Here is a 15,292-nt window from a genome sequence, read left to right as displayed (position 1 = left end):
CATCGCCCTCACAGGCCTGCAAAGCTCTCTCTTCAACTCTGGACTTTGTACCTGTCACCGGAAATTCACTTCCTTATCAGGGCCGCCAGCCTGAGCAGCTGCCTGCCAGGTGTCTGCCCCTTCTAGGGCCTGCTGGACCCCTCTCTGGCTGCCTGCTGTGCCCTTCCCTCCAGCACTAGGGGTGGGGCGAGGCCCGCACTTTAGGAGTCTCGTCTCGGCAGAAGCTGGGGGAGATGAACAGTGAGTCCTCCCCGGTGGAGGCGCCGCCTGCTGCCCAGCCCTCCGCCCACACCTGTGGCTGTGGCCCCGCCTGCTGCGTCTCCAGGTGAGGCAGGCGGCAGCTCCAACCCGCCCACCTGGCCAGGTCCCGCCGGCCCCAGCCGGAAGCTCCTCCACGGACTGTACACAGTTCCTACAGGTGGGGAGCAGAGGGGAAGGCATTGGGGGCTGGGGAGGGGGAATCCATGGATCCCTGAGGGCTCCTGGGAGCAGGAAGGAGTTAGGAATCAGGGTGGGGGTTGTGTGTGTGAAGATCAGAGGTTGTGTGTGTCCTTGGGAAGAATTCACTGGGACAGGGCAGGAAAGGAAGGAGTAAAATCTTAGAAACTTCAAATTGAATTCAATTCATTTTAACAAAATCTTTTTTTTTTCCTTTGGTGAAGAAGATTGTCCCTGAGCTAACATCTGTGGCCATCTTCCTCTATTTTGTATGTGGGACACTACAGCATGGCTTGATGAGCAGTATGTGTGTTTGTTCCCAGGATCCCAACCCGCTAACCCCTGGGCCAGCAAAGCGGAGTGCGCAAACTTAACCACTATGCTGCTGGCTGGCCTCCAAAATCTTATTTTTTGAGGAAACAGTGCCTAGTGTGGGGCCCACAGTAAGCACCCAATGAATGTTTGCTATTGAATGAGTGAGTGAATGCTTTACCTCTCCTTTCTAACTTTCCCTCCCCCCGCCCCCCATTCACTGTGGAGCCCTCCCTCTCAGGATCACTCACGTACTGAGTGGCTGAGGGCCAAGCTCTCTGCCAGCTTCAGGGCACCGATTGATCAGCCCAGTCCTTGCCCCCAGGGAACTGCCCATCTTGTAACTGGCCAATTCTGACTGGTAGTTGCCTGGGTAGGCCAGTGAAGGGGGTCCTCCAGGGGGTCTTGGAACAGCCTCACAGGCAGGTATGGTCTGATTTGGCCTGGAGGGATGGGGTACTCAAAAAACTGAGGAGGGGGTGGCTGGGGAACCAGAGGGTGGGCGAGGTGGGGGATGCGTGTGTGCAGCATGGGGTAGGGGGCATTGTGGAGAAGAGGAAGAAGAATTTGGCCCGAGGGCCATGTGCTGGATTGCAAGGCCTCTGAGGATGAGGACAATCTGAGGAATCTGCAGGCAGCCCTGAGGGCCTGGGGAGCTCTTGTAGGAATTTTAAGCAGGCGATAGGTCAGATTTGGGCTTTAGGCCCATCCCTCTGGGGATGGACTAGAGGTGAGGAGAGACCAGTTAGGAGGTTACTGCAAGAGCCGAGGTGGAGATGAAGGTGGCTTGGCCTGGGCAGTGGCACTGGAGAGCAGAGGAGGGGCAGAGCCATTCCAGAGCTATTTAGAGGAAGAACCCATGGGGCTTGGTGACAGGCTGGAGGTGAGGGGGAGGGTGTCATTAAGAATATGGCAAAGTGTCCTCCTAAACCAAGTGCTTCTCTCCTAGGTGTTTTCCCAGCTTGGATACTCCACCCAGATTGAGGTGCTCCGCCTGGAAATAATCTCCAGCCCCAGCTGTTCCTCCAGCAGGTACTTTCCTACCTTAGGTGCTCTTCCTCTAGACACTCCCCAGATTCAGTGTTGCTTCCCTAGACACTCCTCTGTCAGGAATTCCCGTGCCTAGATGATCTTCCCTCAGATGCTCCCTTAGTTCAGATGCTCCTCCTCTAGATCCTCCCTGGCCCTGGTGATTCTCATCCAGATCATTTCCTGATTCAGGAGACCTGCATTTGGCTACTCCCTGAATCCAGCTTCCCTCTGAGGCAGAGGTGAATGGACAAGGGACATGCCTGACAGGCTGAGGGTAGAGGTGAGGGAGCAGGGGCTCCTGACTCAAGGGCAGAGGGGCCAGGGCTGCCTGGCTGTGTCTGGGGCCCCCTGCACTGGGTGGGGACTGGCACTGTCCTCCATGTGTGGTCTCCACTTTGGCTCGTTAGCTCTGAGCAATTGCTGTTGTCCAACCTCTGGGAGCTAGGACTGCCTCTGCCCCCACCTCCCATCCTCAGCCTACCAAGCGGTGCAGTAGACTGGGCTCTGGACCCTGGTATTAGAGACCTGGGTTCAAGTCCTGGGACTTTGGCTGAGTTAGTTCACCCTTCTGGGCCTCAGAGTCCTCATCTATTGAGAAGGGATGATATTTATACTTGCATTCGGGGTTCTATGAGCACATTACCTCGTGCCTGAATCATAAGTAGTGCTTAGTGAGTTCCAGCATTGATTCATTTTTTCAACTGCTCCCAGAGCTGGACCCTACAATGTTCCCTTACAAATAGCCAATTTCCGTGTGCCCAGCTTGTTTCTCTCCTGCGCACAACTGGTCATGGTTAGCTGTCCAGTCTCCAGAGTTTGTGAATGCCCTAACATGGCTGTGAGTGTGGCCTGGAAGGTGTGCCCTGTGGCCGTCCCTGACACCTACGTGTATGTGTATGTTCCAGGTCTCTGTGCCCTGGGGCTGCCTGGCATCTAGAGGTCTCTGCGGAGCTGGGGCTCTTCTGGCAGAGGCCAGGGCTCACCGGTGTCTTCCGGCCCCTCCATGAGTGAGGCAAACCAGAGTGAGTGACAGTGGGGGGGAGGCTGAGGTGATGGTGGGTTCCTGGGGGTGGGGGAAGGACCCTGCCCCCACTCCTTGGTTTCCCCAGGGAGCCCACGAGGGCCCATCTATAATGCTGTCCCTTTCTCTGCAGCCTTGGTGGGCCCCTCGCAGCTCCCCACGGCATCAGCCATGTCTCCTGTACCGGGCACCGGGGCCCGGGCATGGCCTGTGCTGGTTGGGGTTGTGCTGGGAGCTGTGGTCCTCTCTCTCCTCATCGCACTTGCTGCCAAATGCCACCTCTGCCGCAAATACCGTGCCAGCTACCAGCACCACCAGCTGCCCAGGACAGGGAAGGGGGTCCACCCGGAGGTGGGTGAAGACGAGGATGATGATGGCTTCATTGAGGACAATTACATTCAGCCTGGGGCTGGCGGGCTGGAGACAGAGGGTAGCACGGACCGCTTCTCCCTCTGAGCCCCACTCTCCGGATACCCCACCCCATGCCTGACAGCTTAAGGATAGTGGTTACTACACGGGAGCCATAAGCCTCAGGGACAGAGGTGGCTAGAGCTTGTGGGCTGACTAGGGGTAGAGCAATCCTCCCTTCCCCGATACTAGCCACTAAAGTGACAATACCCTCTCTTAATCAATAACCCTCAATGGCTCCCTGCTGTTCTCAGGATAAAGCCTCCCAAGGGCCTGACTATGAAATCAACTTCATGGTTTCTTTTCTTGCCTTTCCCCACTTTACTCCCTACTTTAATTATTTGTTATTCTCCTCTCCTCCCACATTCTTTCTCTGTGCACCTTTGCTCCCACCCTCCCCCTGGCCTAGACTGCCCTTCCATTCTTCCAGATCCTCTATGACAGTGAAGAAAATCCCTGGCCAATAGACTCCTACTGCCTGCCTGCCAGCATTTCAGATGTGCCCAGATGATAACATTTTAGCGGGTGAAAACCAGTGTGCCAAGTTCCCTGTTGAAATTTTTTCCTATCAATAAAATGGGTAATCAAAATGGTGGTAATATATTATGTTTTTCATAGGTGTTAATAAATCTAGTTTCATTTTAAATCAAAGTGAAAAGAAGTCACTCTTTTTTTTTTTATGAGGAAGATCTGCCCTGAGCACATGTCCATGCCAATCCTCCTCTTTTTTTTGCTGAGGAAGACTGGCCTTGGGCTAACATCCGTGCCCATCTTCCTCCACTTTATATGGGATGCCGCCACAGCATGGCTTGACAAGTGGTGCGTCGGTGCGTGCCCGGGATCCGAACCTGGGCCACCAGCAGTGGAGCTCGCGCACTTAACCATTATGCCATGGGGCCGGAAGTCACTCATTTTTATTTTCCTGAATTGGAAGTTGTACATAAATATGTTCCTTGTTGCTCATCCCTGGAAGACACTGCTCGGACATCCCCTCCTCCAGGACACCTTCCCTGAGCCCATCTCTCATCACACCCTGTGAGTTTCTCTCTCGTTCCCTTGCCACATTTTATTTTAGTCTTTATTACAATTTGCACTTACCCCTTACTGTGCCTGTCCCCACAGGCACAGCTAGACTGCGAGGTCCCTGAGGCCACAGGCCATGCCTCATTCTGTTCCTCAGAGTCTTGCACACGGCGGATGCTAAATAAATATTTGTTGAATTACTACGGGCTGAGGAGTGAGTAGATGAAAGGCAAGTGGAGTCGACCGTGGAAGAATTTATCAGGAATCTTGACAAAGAGGAGAAGGAGAGAGTCATACTTGCTGTTGGAGAGACTGGGGCAAAGGAGGCAGTTTTGAGAAGGGAGAGACTTGGGGCCAGCCCTGTGGGGTGATGGTTAAGTTCTCGTGCTCCGCTGTAGCAGTCTGGGGTTCGCGGGTTTGGATCCCGGGCACGGACCTGCGCACAGCTCATCGAGCCATGCTGTGGCAGCGTCCCACATATAAAGTAGAGGAAGATGGGCACGGATGTTAGCCCAGGGCCAGTCTTCCTCACACACACACACACACACACACACACACACACACACACACACACAAATCAACTTTGTTGTTAATTTCCCTTCAGACGTTTCCCAGGATCTGGCAAAGGCACACTGCAGAAAGGTCAGCCAGATTGCAGTTGGGCAGAAAATCTTATGTAGGCTGTATTATCACAACCAACTAGCATGTTTAGATCAGACAAAACTAATGCCACACGGTTCGGGAGGTAGGAAGGACGTGTAGATCTCACAGTGCCCGCCCCGACCCTAACTGCTGCCGGTGCCCGGGGAGCACGTGCTCTGCGCTGGGGCAGAGGCAGCAGCATGGGGCTTCCACTGCCACTTCCGTCAGCCAGCAGCTGGTGATCCTCGGGAGAGCACCTTCATTTGGGAGGCTTCAGTTCCCTCATCTGTGAAAAAAAGAGGGGTTAAGAGAGATGATCTTTAAGATTCCTTCCAGTTCAAAAAAAAGGGAAAGACTTGAATTAGCTGCTTTTGGTTGTAAGCATTGGAAGGGAGTTTTGGAGGAGAATTAAAGGGACAGCCGACTCAGGAGGGCAGGAAGCAGGTGGTTCCAGCAGAGTACCTCTGTCCTTTATGGGCATGAATGAGACTCCAGGCCTGGGACTCCCAGACTCTTCATTCCAGGTTTCAAGTACTCAGGTGACAGAATGTGACTGGCCCAGTTTGGGTCAAGTATCCATCACTGGTCCACCAGCTGTCACCGGTGAGGGCAATCTGCTGTAGTACGTATGCGATTTTGGGAGTCCCCCTGTTTGTTCCAGGTCATTCCCAGACGAGGGGAAGTTGTCATAAACCAGGTGGCCACCCCACCTTGGTATCAAGGTAGGGAGCTTGCACTTCAACCTGAGAGCAACTGAGGTTCACTTGTGAACATTTTTGGCAAAGGAGTGACAATCATGATAGAAAAGTCATTCTGGATGCTGTACTGGGGTGGGTTGGAGGAGAGAGACCCAGAGAGAGGTGATAAGACCTGACTAAGATGTGGCACAGGAAACAGATTCCAGAGATAGGAAGGGAGTGGGGTCTGACTGCTGGATGTGGGGAGTAGGAAGCAGTCAACGAAGATGCCCTGATTTCTGGCTGGATGGCTGGGCACATTGAGGAGGAGCAGGTTTTTGGGGAATGAGGATTCAGTGCCGGATGTGAGATTTCCAGGGGGAGATGCCCAGGGGCAGCTGGATTCACAGGGGGAAGTCTGGTCTGCAGATGTGGGTTTGGGAACAGTTAGTAATAGGGTCACTGAGACCCTGGGAGGGAATAAGATCATCAGGGGAGGGGTGGAGCTGAGGAAGTGCTGAGGACTGAGCAGGGAAACACTGACATCTAAGGGCTTGTTAGCAGAGGAGGACACGGCAGGTGAGCCCAGTGCACACAGCCCCAACCCCAGCAATTGTTCTGAGTCCAGAGACGTCTGACCCTTGCAGGCCTGGAAGTCCCTGTGTCTGGGACAGCAGCAGAGGCCGCCCCAGCCTGGGATCCTGGAGAAGGACCCTGAGCAGCAGAACTAAGGGACTGAGGGCACATCCTGGCCTCCAAGGGAAGAGCTGGGCCTGTCACCTGGTCTCCTGCTCCCCAGTGCCCACCTGGAGGGGCTGCCCTGCCTGCAGTTCTGGGCCAGAAAGCAGCTCAGCATCCCGTGTTCACATACTCTCTGGTACCCGAGTCAGAACCTCTGAGGGATCCAGGAGAAGGGCCCACTTCCAGAAGAGCAGTCGCTTTTCCTGAGCCCTGCACCCAACAAGGGTCAGCAGGGAAGGCTTCCTCTCAGAACCTGCTGTGGGCATCAAGCCTGGCTGAGCAGGGCCCTGGGGCCACAGAACCTTGGACCCTGTCCTGAGAGGCCTTGCTGGGTTCCTCTGAGGAATCATTCCCACTGCATTCCGCATGCCTGGCCCCAGGCATGAAGGGGGAGTGTGAGCTGGGTCCAGAGGTTCAGAGGCCCAGGGATGCTGGAACTACTGGGAGGCCTGAGACTTAGACAGACCTCTCTCTGGTCTGCCCTCCTCTAACTTCAGGCCCTGGCCCCAGTCTGCCTCTGCCCCTGGCCCTGCACCCTGACCCGCACCCCTCAGCACCTGCCATTACTTACTCTGTCCTGGCAGTCCCAACCGAGACCTGACTGTGGAGGACAACCCAGCTTCCGGGATGCTTCGTCCTGCTGCCCCCAAAGCAAGGTTATGTCCCTTGTCCTTGTGTGGAGGCCAAGACAGGGGGTCACAGAAGCCACAGACATGAAGTTTAAGAAGCCCAGCAGAGCAGCAAAGTGAGTTGAAAGCACAGACTACCTGGATTCAAACCCCGGCTCTGCCATGTACGTGCTGTGGATCTTGGACAATGACTTATCCTTCAGTGCTCCGATTTCTTCTCAGTAAAGTGGGGATCATAATAGTACTTACCTCATGCAATTAGAAGGATTAAATGAGCTATACATGTAAAGTGGAACCAAGCAGGCACCTGCAAATGTTAGCTTTATCCCTATGGGCACCCCCCAGGGCAATCGTGCCCCCAACAGGTGACCAGTCTTAATCCTGAGGGAGGAGCTTGCCTAGCCTCCTCCCTCCTCAATCATTCAGGGCTGGGGATTTGAGCTTCCCTGTTTGCCAGGACTCAGGTCAGAAGATCTGGCCAGGACAGCGAAGGACTTGAATTAGAATCTCTGTCGCTGTAGAGTATAATAATAACAAAAGAACAACAACAACAATAATAAGAGCACTGATGTTCAATCTTACATCTGCTGGGCAGGCACCCCCACTTTATAGACTGAGATGAGGCTCAAACAAGTTAACTGCAACTTGCCTCACTCAGCAATAACGCCATTATCTCACCCTAAAGTAACGATAAAATAGACCCAGAGAAGGAAACTCCTGGTTGTTGGACTCGCCTCCACCCTGCCTGGGCTGGCACCCCCGTCCCAAGTGGATGGGGGCCGAGAAGTTTCAGGATGCAAGCTCCAGGCTTGGGAGAGCAAGCTGTGAGAGTAGAAGTGGTATGTCCCATCCCTGGCTGGGCCCTCCTGGTCCCTGGGGCTGACTTCCATGGCTGTGCCCAGAGGAGTCTCACAGGTCTTGGGGAAGAGTCAAGAAGGCAGCCCCTGACCATGTGCAGAAAGCTGAGCATGAAGGGGCATGTGTTGGTCCCCCGATGTTCCTCTAGGGAGACCTGAGTGTCCCCAGAAGGCCTGAGGTCTCATGTTGGATGTGACTGGATATGATGTAAGGACCACCTAGACTGGAACAGATTTGGAAGTTTCTGGAACACATTATTCCAGCATCTAGGTATCCAGGTGACATGACTAAGAACCTAGAGTTGGACTGTTGAGCCCAGGAGGAACATGTGGCAAGTCTCTCTCTCTCTACATCTCTCCTGCCACCATGATGGGAGCCTCTAGGTCCAGACCACTCTACTCTGTCTCGCCATCAGCTGTCTTGTCTTTTCATGCATTACCAGTCTAGATTTCAGGGTCCATTATTTCAACCTCTCTCTTGCCAATATCCTCAACTTACCTGCCCCCTTGCCTCACCATTGTACCCTCCGAGTGAAACTCCAACCTGAGACCTGCATCCTGGCCTCTGTGGCAGTTGAGAAAACCCCACCATTGCCCAGGCTGGTGCCTCTGTTAATGCCTGGTCTCCAGCCTCCCATGGGCTCTCAAAGCTTCTGGCAATCTTGCTGTTTTCTTGGTCAGATCCCTCTCCCATTCTCCATAGTGGCTCTTTAAAATGGCCTCTGCCTCACAGAGAGAATAATTGTTGGTCAGGGCCTCCCTCAACTTCCTGCTACAAAACCCACAAACTCACTTATGTCCATTCTTCCTTTTCTTTTCAAAATGGCATTGTAAGCCCAAACCCTCCATCTTGTGTCCTGGATCCAGCCTCCTTGCCTCTCCACCTAAGGATTTTAAAAATGGCCTCTTCTCTACCTTGTATCTTAAACTTCTCTATCAATCAACATTAACCCATCACATCTCTTCCATTTTAAAAATCTCCTCCAGTCACAAAGACCTGTTGGTCCCACCTTCTGAGCATCCATTGAATCTGTTCTGTTTCACTCTGTCCTAACAGCCACCCCCTTGTCTAAGCCCCACCATCTCGCGTCTGGAGATGGCATTAATCAACCAACTGATTTCTCCACCTCCATTCTTGTCCCTCCAATTAATTCTCTATGCTGCAGGCAGAATGATTGTCCTAAAACACAATTCAGACCAGGCCATTCCTCTGCTTGTAATCCTTTACTGGCTTCCCCATGGCCTTAAGAAACTATGCCACCTGCTAGGGAGCCTCTGAAGCCCAGGACTGGCCCAGGGCTCCTCCTTGGCTGCACCCCTTGCCTCTTGCCAGCAGATCCTCCATGTTCCAGCCACACCAACCCTTCGTGTTTCCTTGAGGAGCCAAGCTCTCTCATCTCTGTATCCTTCTGCTGCTCTTGCATCTTTCTGGGATATTCTTTCTTCCCAACCTCTCTAGCTTGGCCAGTTGCTTCTCATCCCTCAGGGCCAGCTCTGACGGCACTTCTTGGGCTGTTTGGCCATTTCTTCTTATTCTTTTTCTCCTAAGGCCAATCCCCAGCTCCAGACTGCAGTCAGTGAGTCCCAAATCCTATTCTGGCCAGAGTACTTCCCTGATTAAAATCTTTCCATGTTTCTCATTGTCCTGAGGACAGAGTCCAAATTCCTCAGTTGGGCTGACAAGGCCACTTGACAGACAGGAGACAGGAGGAGTGACTTGGTGGGAGCAAAGTGAAGGCTTCCCACCACGTGACTTCATTTTCTCATGATGTGAGAGGCCAAGTGGTCTACAGAGAGTGGTGCTGGGAGTGTGGAGTGGGTGATGCTGGGGTGTGGGGGAGAGGACAGAACTTGAGGGTCACTGGAGGAGCAGGAGCTGACCAGGGAAACAGCGTAACTGACGAACAGCACTGCGGACCTGGCGGAGATTGGTGATGAGGAGGTCACGGTGACACAGGCTGCCTGGCCGTGTGGATTTCTCTAATAACTGCTCACTGCGAGCTGGCAGGTGCAGTGAAGGCAGATGGGTGGGTTCATCCACGGAGCGGGGTTTACTGGCAGGGTGGGACCAAAGGGCAGGGGGCTAAGGAGTTGAGGGCTCTGTCAAGGAGTGAGTGAGATGGTGGGTCATAGAGTCTTAACCAGAAGGGAGATGAAGACAGGAGGGAGCAACTTTAGAGAGAGCCAGCAGCGGAGCCAGTGGACGGCTGGTTGCAATGTGGACCTAGATGAGGTTTAGTGAGATGCTTTGAGCAAACGAGCTGGAGGCAGGAGGTTGCAGGGTTGGCTTCAGTGATTGAGGAAGTAGCAGCATTTCAGCCCTGCCTGTGCCTCCACCCAGCTCTTACCATCCTGTCTCATGTTATAGGGTGTACGTGCCCTTCCCCTGCCCTTTGGAACGGGCGTGAACCATATTCTTCATCTGGTGTCCTTACCAGGAGAGCCTGACACAGGTCTTGCCTACAGTAGCTGTCACCCAGGCATTTGTGCCACGTCACCCTTCCCTGCCCATTTTCCAGGCCTCTGTGTTCATTTTCCTTTAGTTTCTTAAAGGAAATATTGTGCGAGTCTAACCCTGCCTCAGCTAAAAGGAAACAGGAGTTCTCCGCATGTTACAGGTGGAGAGGGTTCTGAGGTCCTCTAATGGCCCTGAAGTTGGTGATGACCACAGCTCCCTCTTGGGAACTCAGGAAGAGGGAGTATTTCTGTGGCAGACAGTGCAGGGCCTCAGGAGGGAAAGATTCAGGGCAAGCACTGGACTTTCCTACCCTTCCCAATTATAGGTGGGTCTCTCCACGATCCTTGGACACACATTGCCATCCAACCAAGCCAAGTCCTTCATCCATCCAACAAAGCACCTACCATGTGTCAGGCTCAGGAACTAGGGACACACAGGTGAGCAAGACCCAACCCTGCCAGGAGCAGCTCACCAGCTGATTAAGGAGACAGGCACACACAGAAAGAACTGTGGACTGGCGTCTACAAGAGGGTTTGGGCATAGAAAAGGGGCAACCCGCTAGTTTAGGGGGGAAGGGTCAGAGAAGACTCTCCGGAGGCTGTGGCTCCCTAGAGCACTGGGTCTTGATGGCAAAGAGAACGAAAAAGGCTGGGCGAAGTGAGACAGTGTGGTGCGATCACACAACAGCTCAGCGTGGCTGGCTCGTGGGCTGCTTTGAGAGGAGAGGGAGGCCAAATCACGTTAGCGAGGCTGCATATTAGCCTGCAAGACGTGGGGGCCACGGAAGGATTTTAGGGTAAATTTCCATTTTCGTTCTAGGACAGTCACTCTGGCTCAAGTGTAGGTGAGATGGAGGAGCTGGTTCAAGACAGAGAAGAGGGCTTCCATTCTGAATGTGTGGAGTCTGAGGAGCCCATGCAAAACCCGGTGCTCCTGGGCATCCGCTGTTCTTCCTGCTCATGTGGCTCCCTCCCTGCATTGGCAACATCCTTCCCCTCACCCATCAGCTTTTTCTCCGGGAGACTGCCTTGATCTTGGCAGCTGAAAGCAATTTTCTCTTGTCAGAGCTCTGTAGTTCTAGCTTAGCACCTCTTAGGAGACACGTCTGGCTTCCCTGCCCCCTTGGTGTCCTCCGCCGGGCTCCATGTAATCTGTACCTCGCGAAGCGGGAAGGGGTGAATGCCAACCAGTGCCCTTGAGCACTCTTCCAGTGGAACGTCACCTCTGCCACCCAGGAAGTCTCCCTGCACTACAGAAGGGGAAATCCCATCCAGGGCTGACCCCCAAGCAGGAAGTGACTCTTACCGCCCAGACGGCGTTTCAACCACCCCTCCCATGCCTGGGAACCCAGAGGCAGGCCGGCTGGAGCAGCAACTACACAGGCCAGGATGTTCTGGTTTCAGAGGTGGGGGGGAAGCCACAGCCTCTGAAGAAACCAGCTGATAAAACCCCAATACTGGAGGCCTCACCTTGAACCAGCACATGAGCAAATGCGAAGGACTCAGGACCGCCCCCTCCCAGAGCAGAAACCCACCACCTTCCTGAGGCTGAGCATTTCCTTGCCCCATCTCCCCTCCAGCTTCTTAGTACCCAAGAGGAGAAACCACAGGCCTGACTGAGGACACCTCCAAGGCACCTTCTGTCAGCCTGAGACAGGCACAAAGTGTTCACTTTGGAAGGGGTGGGTGTGGGGGAAGGGGTAAGGAAGGGTCTCCGGGTGAGACGGGGAGGTAAAGACAGTAACAACAGCAGCAGCCACCACTTTATTGCACATCTGTCATGTGCCCAGTCCTTCCACACATGACGTCATTTAATTCTCACAATCGATTACCACGACCATGACCACGGCTCTCAAGAAACCGAGGCTCAGAGAGGTTAAGTCATTTGCCCAAGTCCCCCGGTGGGTAAGTGGTGGAGGGGGGGTTCCAATCCAGGTCCGTCCCACTCCACTCTTGTATATTCTCTCCACTCTGCCACTACTCACTCTCCTCATGGAGGGAGACTCACTGGCGCACTCCCGTGGAAACCCCTGACAGGTGTCACAGGGCAGAGCTGGCTTTCAGGGGTGTTGGGCATAGGGGCCGAGAATCTTCAGGGATCCCAGATCCTTCTCTGCCTAGAGACCCCAGACATAGACAGGCGGACTCTGACAGTTCCATGGACACAAACCCCCAGTTCCAAGGAGAAACATACTCACTCTCCTGGGGTGTGGATGTGCTGGTACACACAGGCTCTTCATCACACAACCCCCAGGAGGGCCGAACAGTCCTAGGGACATGTACACACTCACATACACTCACTATCCCCTGTGTGCGTGCGTGCACACACACACTCACTCACACTCGCACACTCACTCATGCCCTGGCACAGTTCTGTGGCTGCAGGGGTGGGTCGTGGGAAAGAGGACTCTGACTTGATCAGATGAGGCTGGCAATGCTGGATGTGGTCTCATGTCGCTGGCCAGCAGACAACCGTCCTGAGATGCTGAAGATGCTGCCACTGCCACTATGGTCACTGTGGGTGGCGGGAGGGGCAGCACGGATTGGGGGGCAGTGTCCACTCACGCCCACCTGGTACAGCAGCAAGCCCAGTAGCAGGAGCGAGCCTGAGGCAGCCAGGGCGATGCCCACAGACAGCATGGCAGCCAGCGGCCGGGCAGGGGCAGGGGTGGCGGCCAGCCCAGCCAGCGTCAAGCCAGTGACCAGCAGCACAAGGCCACTGAGCAGCACCACGAGGGCATCAGCACCTCCACCACTGCGTAGCAGGGCCACATGGTGGGGCTGGCGTACGCAGTTCATGTCCTGCACGGCTGAGCTCATCAGCTGCTTAACCAGAACCAGCAGGGCCAGCAGGCAGAGCACAGTGCCTGCTGCCAGCCGCCACTCACCTGAGCGGCTGCTGGTGGAAGAGAGCAGTGCCACACCACCCGCCCCACAGCCTGCCACGAGGCCCACAGCCACGGCAAAGCAGAGTGCTGAGCGCCGTGGCTGCTGGGACCACCATAACTCCACCTGCTCTGCCAGCACATCTGGGGGCAGCCCCTCACCCAGCGGGGCTCGAGCCTCTCGGGCAGACATGGCTGGGTCTGGCATGAGTCAGGGCAGAGGGTGGCCTCAGGGGTTAGAGGGTACGGATCACAGCCTGGAGCCCCCACCACCAGCTTGGCAGCCAGAGGCCCAGAGTCCTGTTTCTCTCCCGGTCCAGCATATGGTCACCATCACCTGCAGGGAGGAGATAACAGTTGTTATGTTATCTGCCCCCCATGCTCTCTCCTGGGAGCTTTGGGGATGATCCCTGGGAATCTTCCCATGCTCCCTGGAATCCCCCCAGGAAAGCCCTCTCCCCAGCACTGCCCCTTGGGAATGCCTCTCCAATACCCCAGGAGAGTTCCCCCCACATGAAGCCCCCCCTCCCCCACTCCAGGGAACCCCCTTGCCCAGCCCCTGACCTCTCTGGCTCCGGCTCTCTCAGTTGCCTGTCCCATCCCGGCTGGCTGGCCAAGGGAGCTGGAGCCACGGTGGCCAAGGAGATGAAGAGCCAGAGATAAAGCCTCATTCAGGATAGAACTCACATGGCCTCAGCTGTCACCGCTGGCTCCTAGGGGAGGAGGATTGTGGGGAGGGAGGGGGCTTACGACTTAACCCTTCTGGATCCATCAGCGACTGTGAATCTTCTCTCTTAGGGCTGTGGCTCCTTCTCTGTGGGTTAGGATCTGACCCCTAAGATCCTCCCTCCCCTAACGCCCCATCTAATCTCACAGCCTTTGCTGCTGTTTCCCCAATCCCTCCCTCTTTCAACCTGGATCTCCCTCCCGAGCTCTAGACCCATAAGTGAATAGTCACCTTGATGTCCCAAAGTCGCCTCTGATGCAACAGGTCCCAACCCAAGCCCGTCATCTTACCCCAAACCTGCTTCTCCTCTTGTATTCCTCACTTATGCACATCCGGGGAGGCCACCTCTAAACATTTCTCCATCATTCCCTGCCCCCATCCCTACAGCCCTCCCTCTTCGCCTCGCTCCCCACCTCCTCACTGCTCTCCCTGCCTCCCCTCTTCTCCCTCTCACCATGCACCCTCCATGCCATCCTCCTCCACAGTTTCTCTAAAGTGGTGCAAAGGGAAAGCAGGGCTCTGGATGTGACCCCAGCTGCCATCCCTACTGCCCAGGGGAACTTGGGCAGTGGGGTTACTGCCCAGTGGTTACTCATTGAACATGTCCTCTAGAGGCCAGTCAGATGACTCACACTGGGCAAAATAAGGCAGCAGCGGTCCCTGCCCTCAAGGAGCCCCAGTTTACAGCAGGTGCGTTCCTGTGACAAATGCCCTGGGTGGGTTAGTCAGAAGAGGGGCTTGGGGGAGGGTCAGAGAAGCCCCCGTGTGTTTACCTCTTAGAGCCTCAGGCGCCTCATCTGAAAGTGAGGACAATAACATTTATCTTGAGGGATGGGGGCAGGTCATTTGATATCTCCATTTCAGAATTCCAATGGGAATTCTATAGCCTGCATAGATGCCCAAAGAATGCTTTTTGAGTAAAAGAACACAATGTTCTCCCCTCCGATTCAGGACGAGACACCTGCTTATACATAGGACGCAGGCCCTGGATCATTCCAGGAATATGACTACGTGGCTGTACACGGGTTACACCCCTGATGAGGTATCCGTCCTCTACAATCCCTCTGCAGGGGCGGCCCGCACGCGAGGTGGGAGGAGCAGGTGCAGAAGCCCCCAAGGGAGGCTGGGGAGGGGCCGTGGGCGGGGCCTGGAGTCAGTCCCAGCATTCCCTAGAGCTGTGACTTCACTGGTCTGAAAGCGCTTCCACGGGCGTGCGGGACAGTGGAGCCAGGCCGGGGGTGGGGTGGAGGCTCTCGGGAAGAGCCAGTGGGAGAAGGTGGGAGTGGAGGGGGTAGGGGGACTTGGGGGCACTCACAAGAAGCCTGGAAGTGCTGGATCCGATCTGAGCAGGCAGGGCCGGGCCGGTGGGGCGCTCCAGCTCTGTTTCTGGGCAGGCGCTTCACCTGCCTAACCTGCACCCAGGTGAGCCCTGGGGGGGAGGGG

At 55.0% G+C, this 15,292-nt stretch overlaps 2 protein-coding genes across 5 annotated transcripts; one reads left to right on the top strand and one right to left on the bottom strand.

The window, feature by feature from the left end:
* Window positions 1-338: 338 nt before the first annotated feature.
* Window positions 339-3,876, top strand: C13H1orf210 (chromosome 13 C1orf210 homolog). Of its 2 annotated transcripts, none has more exons than XM_058551966.1 (4): window positions 339-418; window positions 1,700-1,782; window positions 2,688-2,804; window positions 2,937-3,876. In XM_058551966.1, exons 3-4 carry the CDS (start codon window positions 2,786-2,788, stop codon window positions 3,257-3,259), a joined length of 342 nt encoding a protein of 113 aa, XP_058407949.1. In that variant the 5' UTR covers window positions 339-418; window positions 1,700-1,782; window positions 2,688-2,785; the 3' UTR covers window positions 3,260-3,876. The 2 variants fall into 2 exon arrangements, with proteins under 2 accessions (XP_058407949.1, XP_058407951.1); XM_058551968.1 differs by lacking the exon at window positions 339-418 and adding an exon at window positions 803-1,176.
* Window positions 3,877-11,813: 7,937 nt separating this feature from the next.
* Window positions 11,814-15,292, bottom strand: TMEM125 (transmembrane protein 125). Of its 3 annotated transcripts, XM_058551964.1 has the most exons (4): window positions 15,165-15,292; window positions 14,623-14,736; window positions 13,687-13,835; window positions 11,814-13,459 (listed from the first exon to the last, which is right to left on the bottom strand). In XM_058551964.1, exon 4 carries the CDS (start codon window positions 13,328-13,330, stop codon window positions 12,656-12,658), a length of 675 nt encoding a protein of 224 aa, XP_058407947.1. In that variant the 5' UTR covers window positions 13,331-13,459; window positions 13,687-13,835; window positions 14,623-14,736; window positions 15,165-15,292; the 3' UTR covers window positions 11,814-12,655. The 3 variants fall into 3 exon arrangements, with proteins under 3 accessions (XP_058407947.1, XP_058407946.1, XP_058407948.1); XM_058551963.1 differs by lacking the exon at window positions 14,623-14,736; XM_058551965.1 differs by lacking the exons at window positions 13,687-13,835; window positions 14,623-14,736.

Source organism: Diceros bicornis, chromosome 13 (genome assembly GCF_020826845.1).
Source record: "Diceros bicornis minor isolate mBicDic1 chromosome 13, mDicBic1.mat.cur, whole genome shotgun sequence".
Lineage (NCBI taxonomy): Eukaryota > Metazoa > Chordata > Mammalia > Perissodactyla > Rhinocerotidae > Diceros > Diceros bicornis.
The sequence above is the reverse complement of the archived record's forward strand: the minus strand, read 5'-3'. Positions and strand labels throughout refer to the sequence as shown.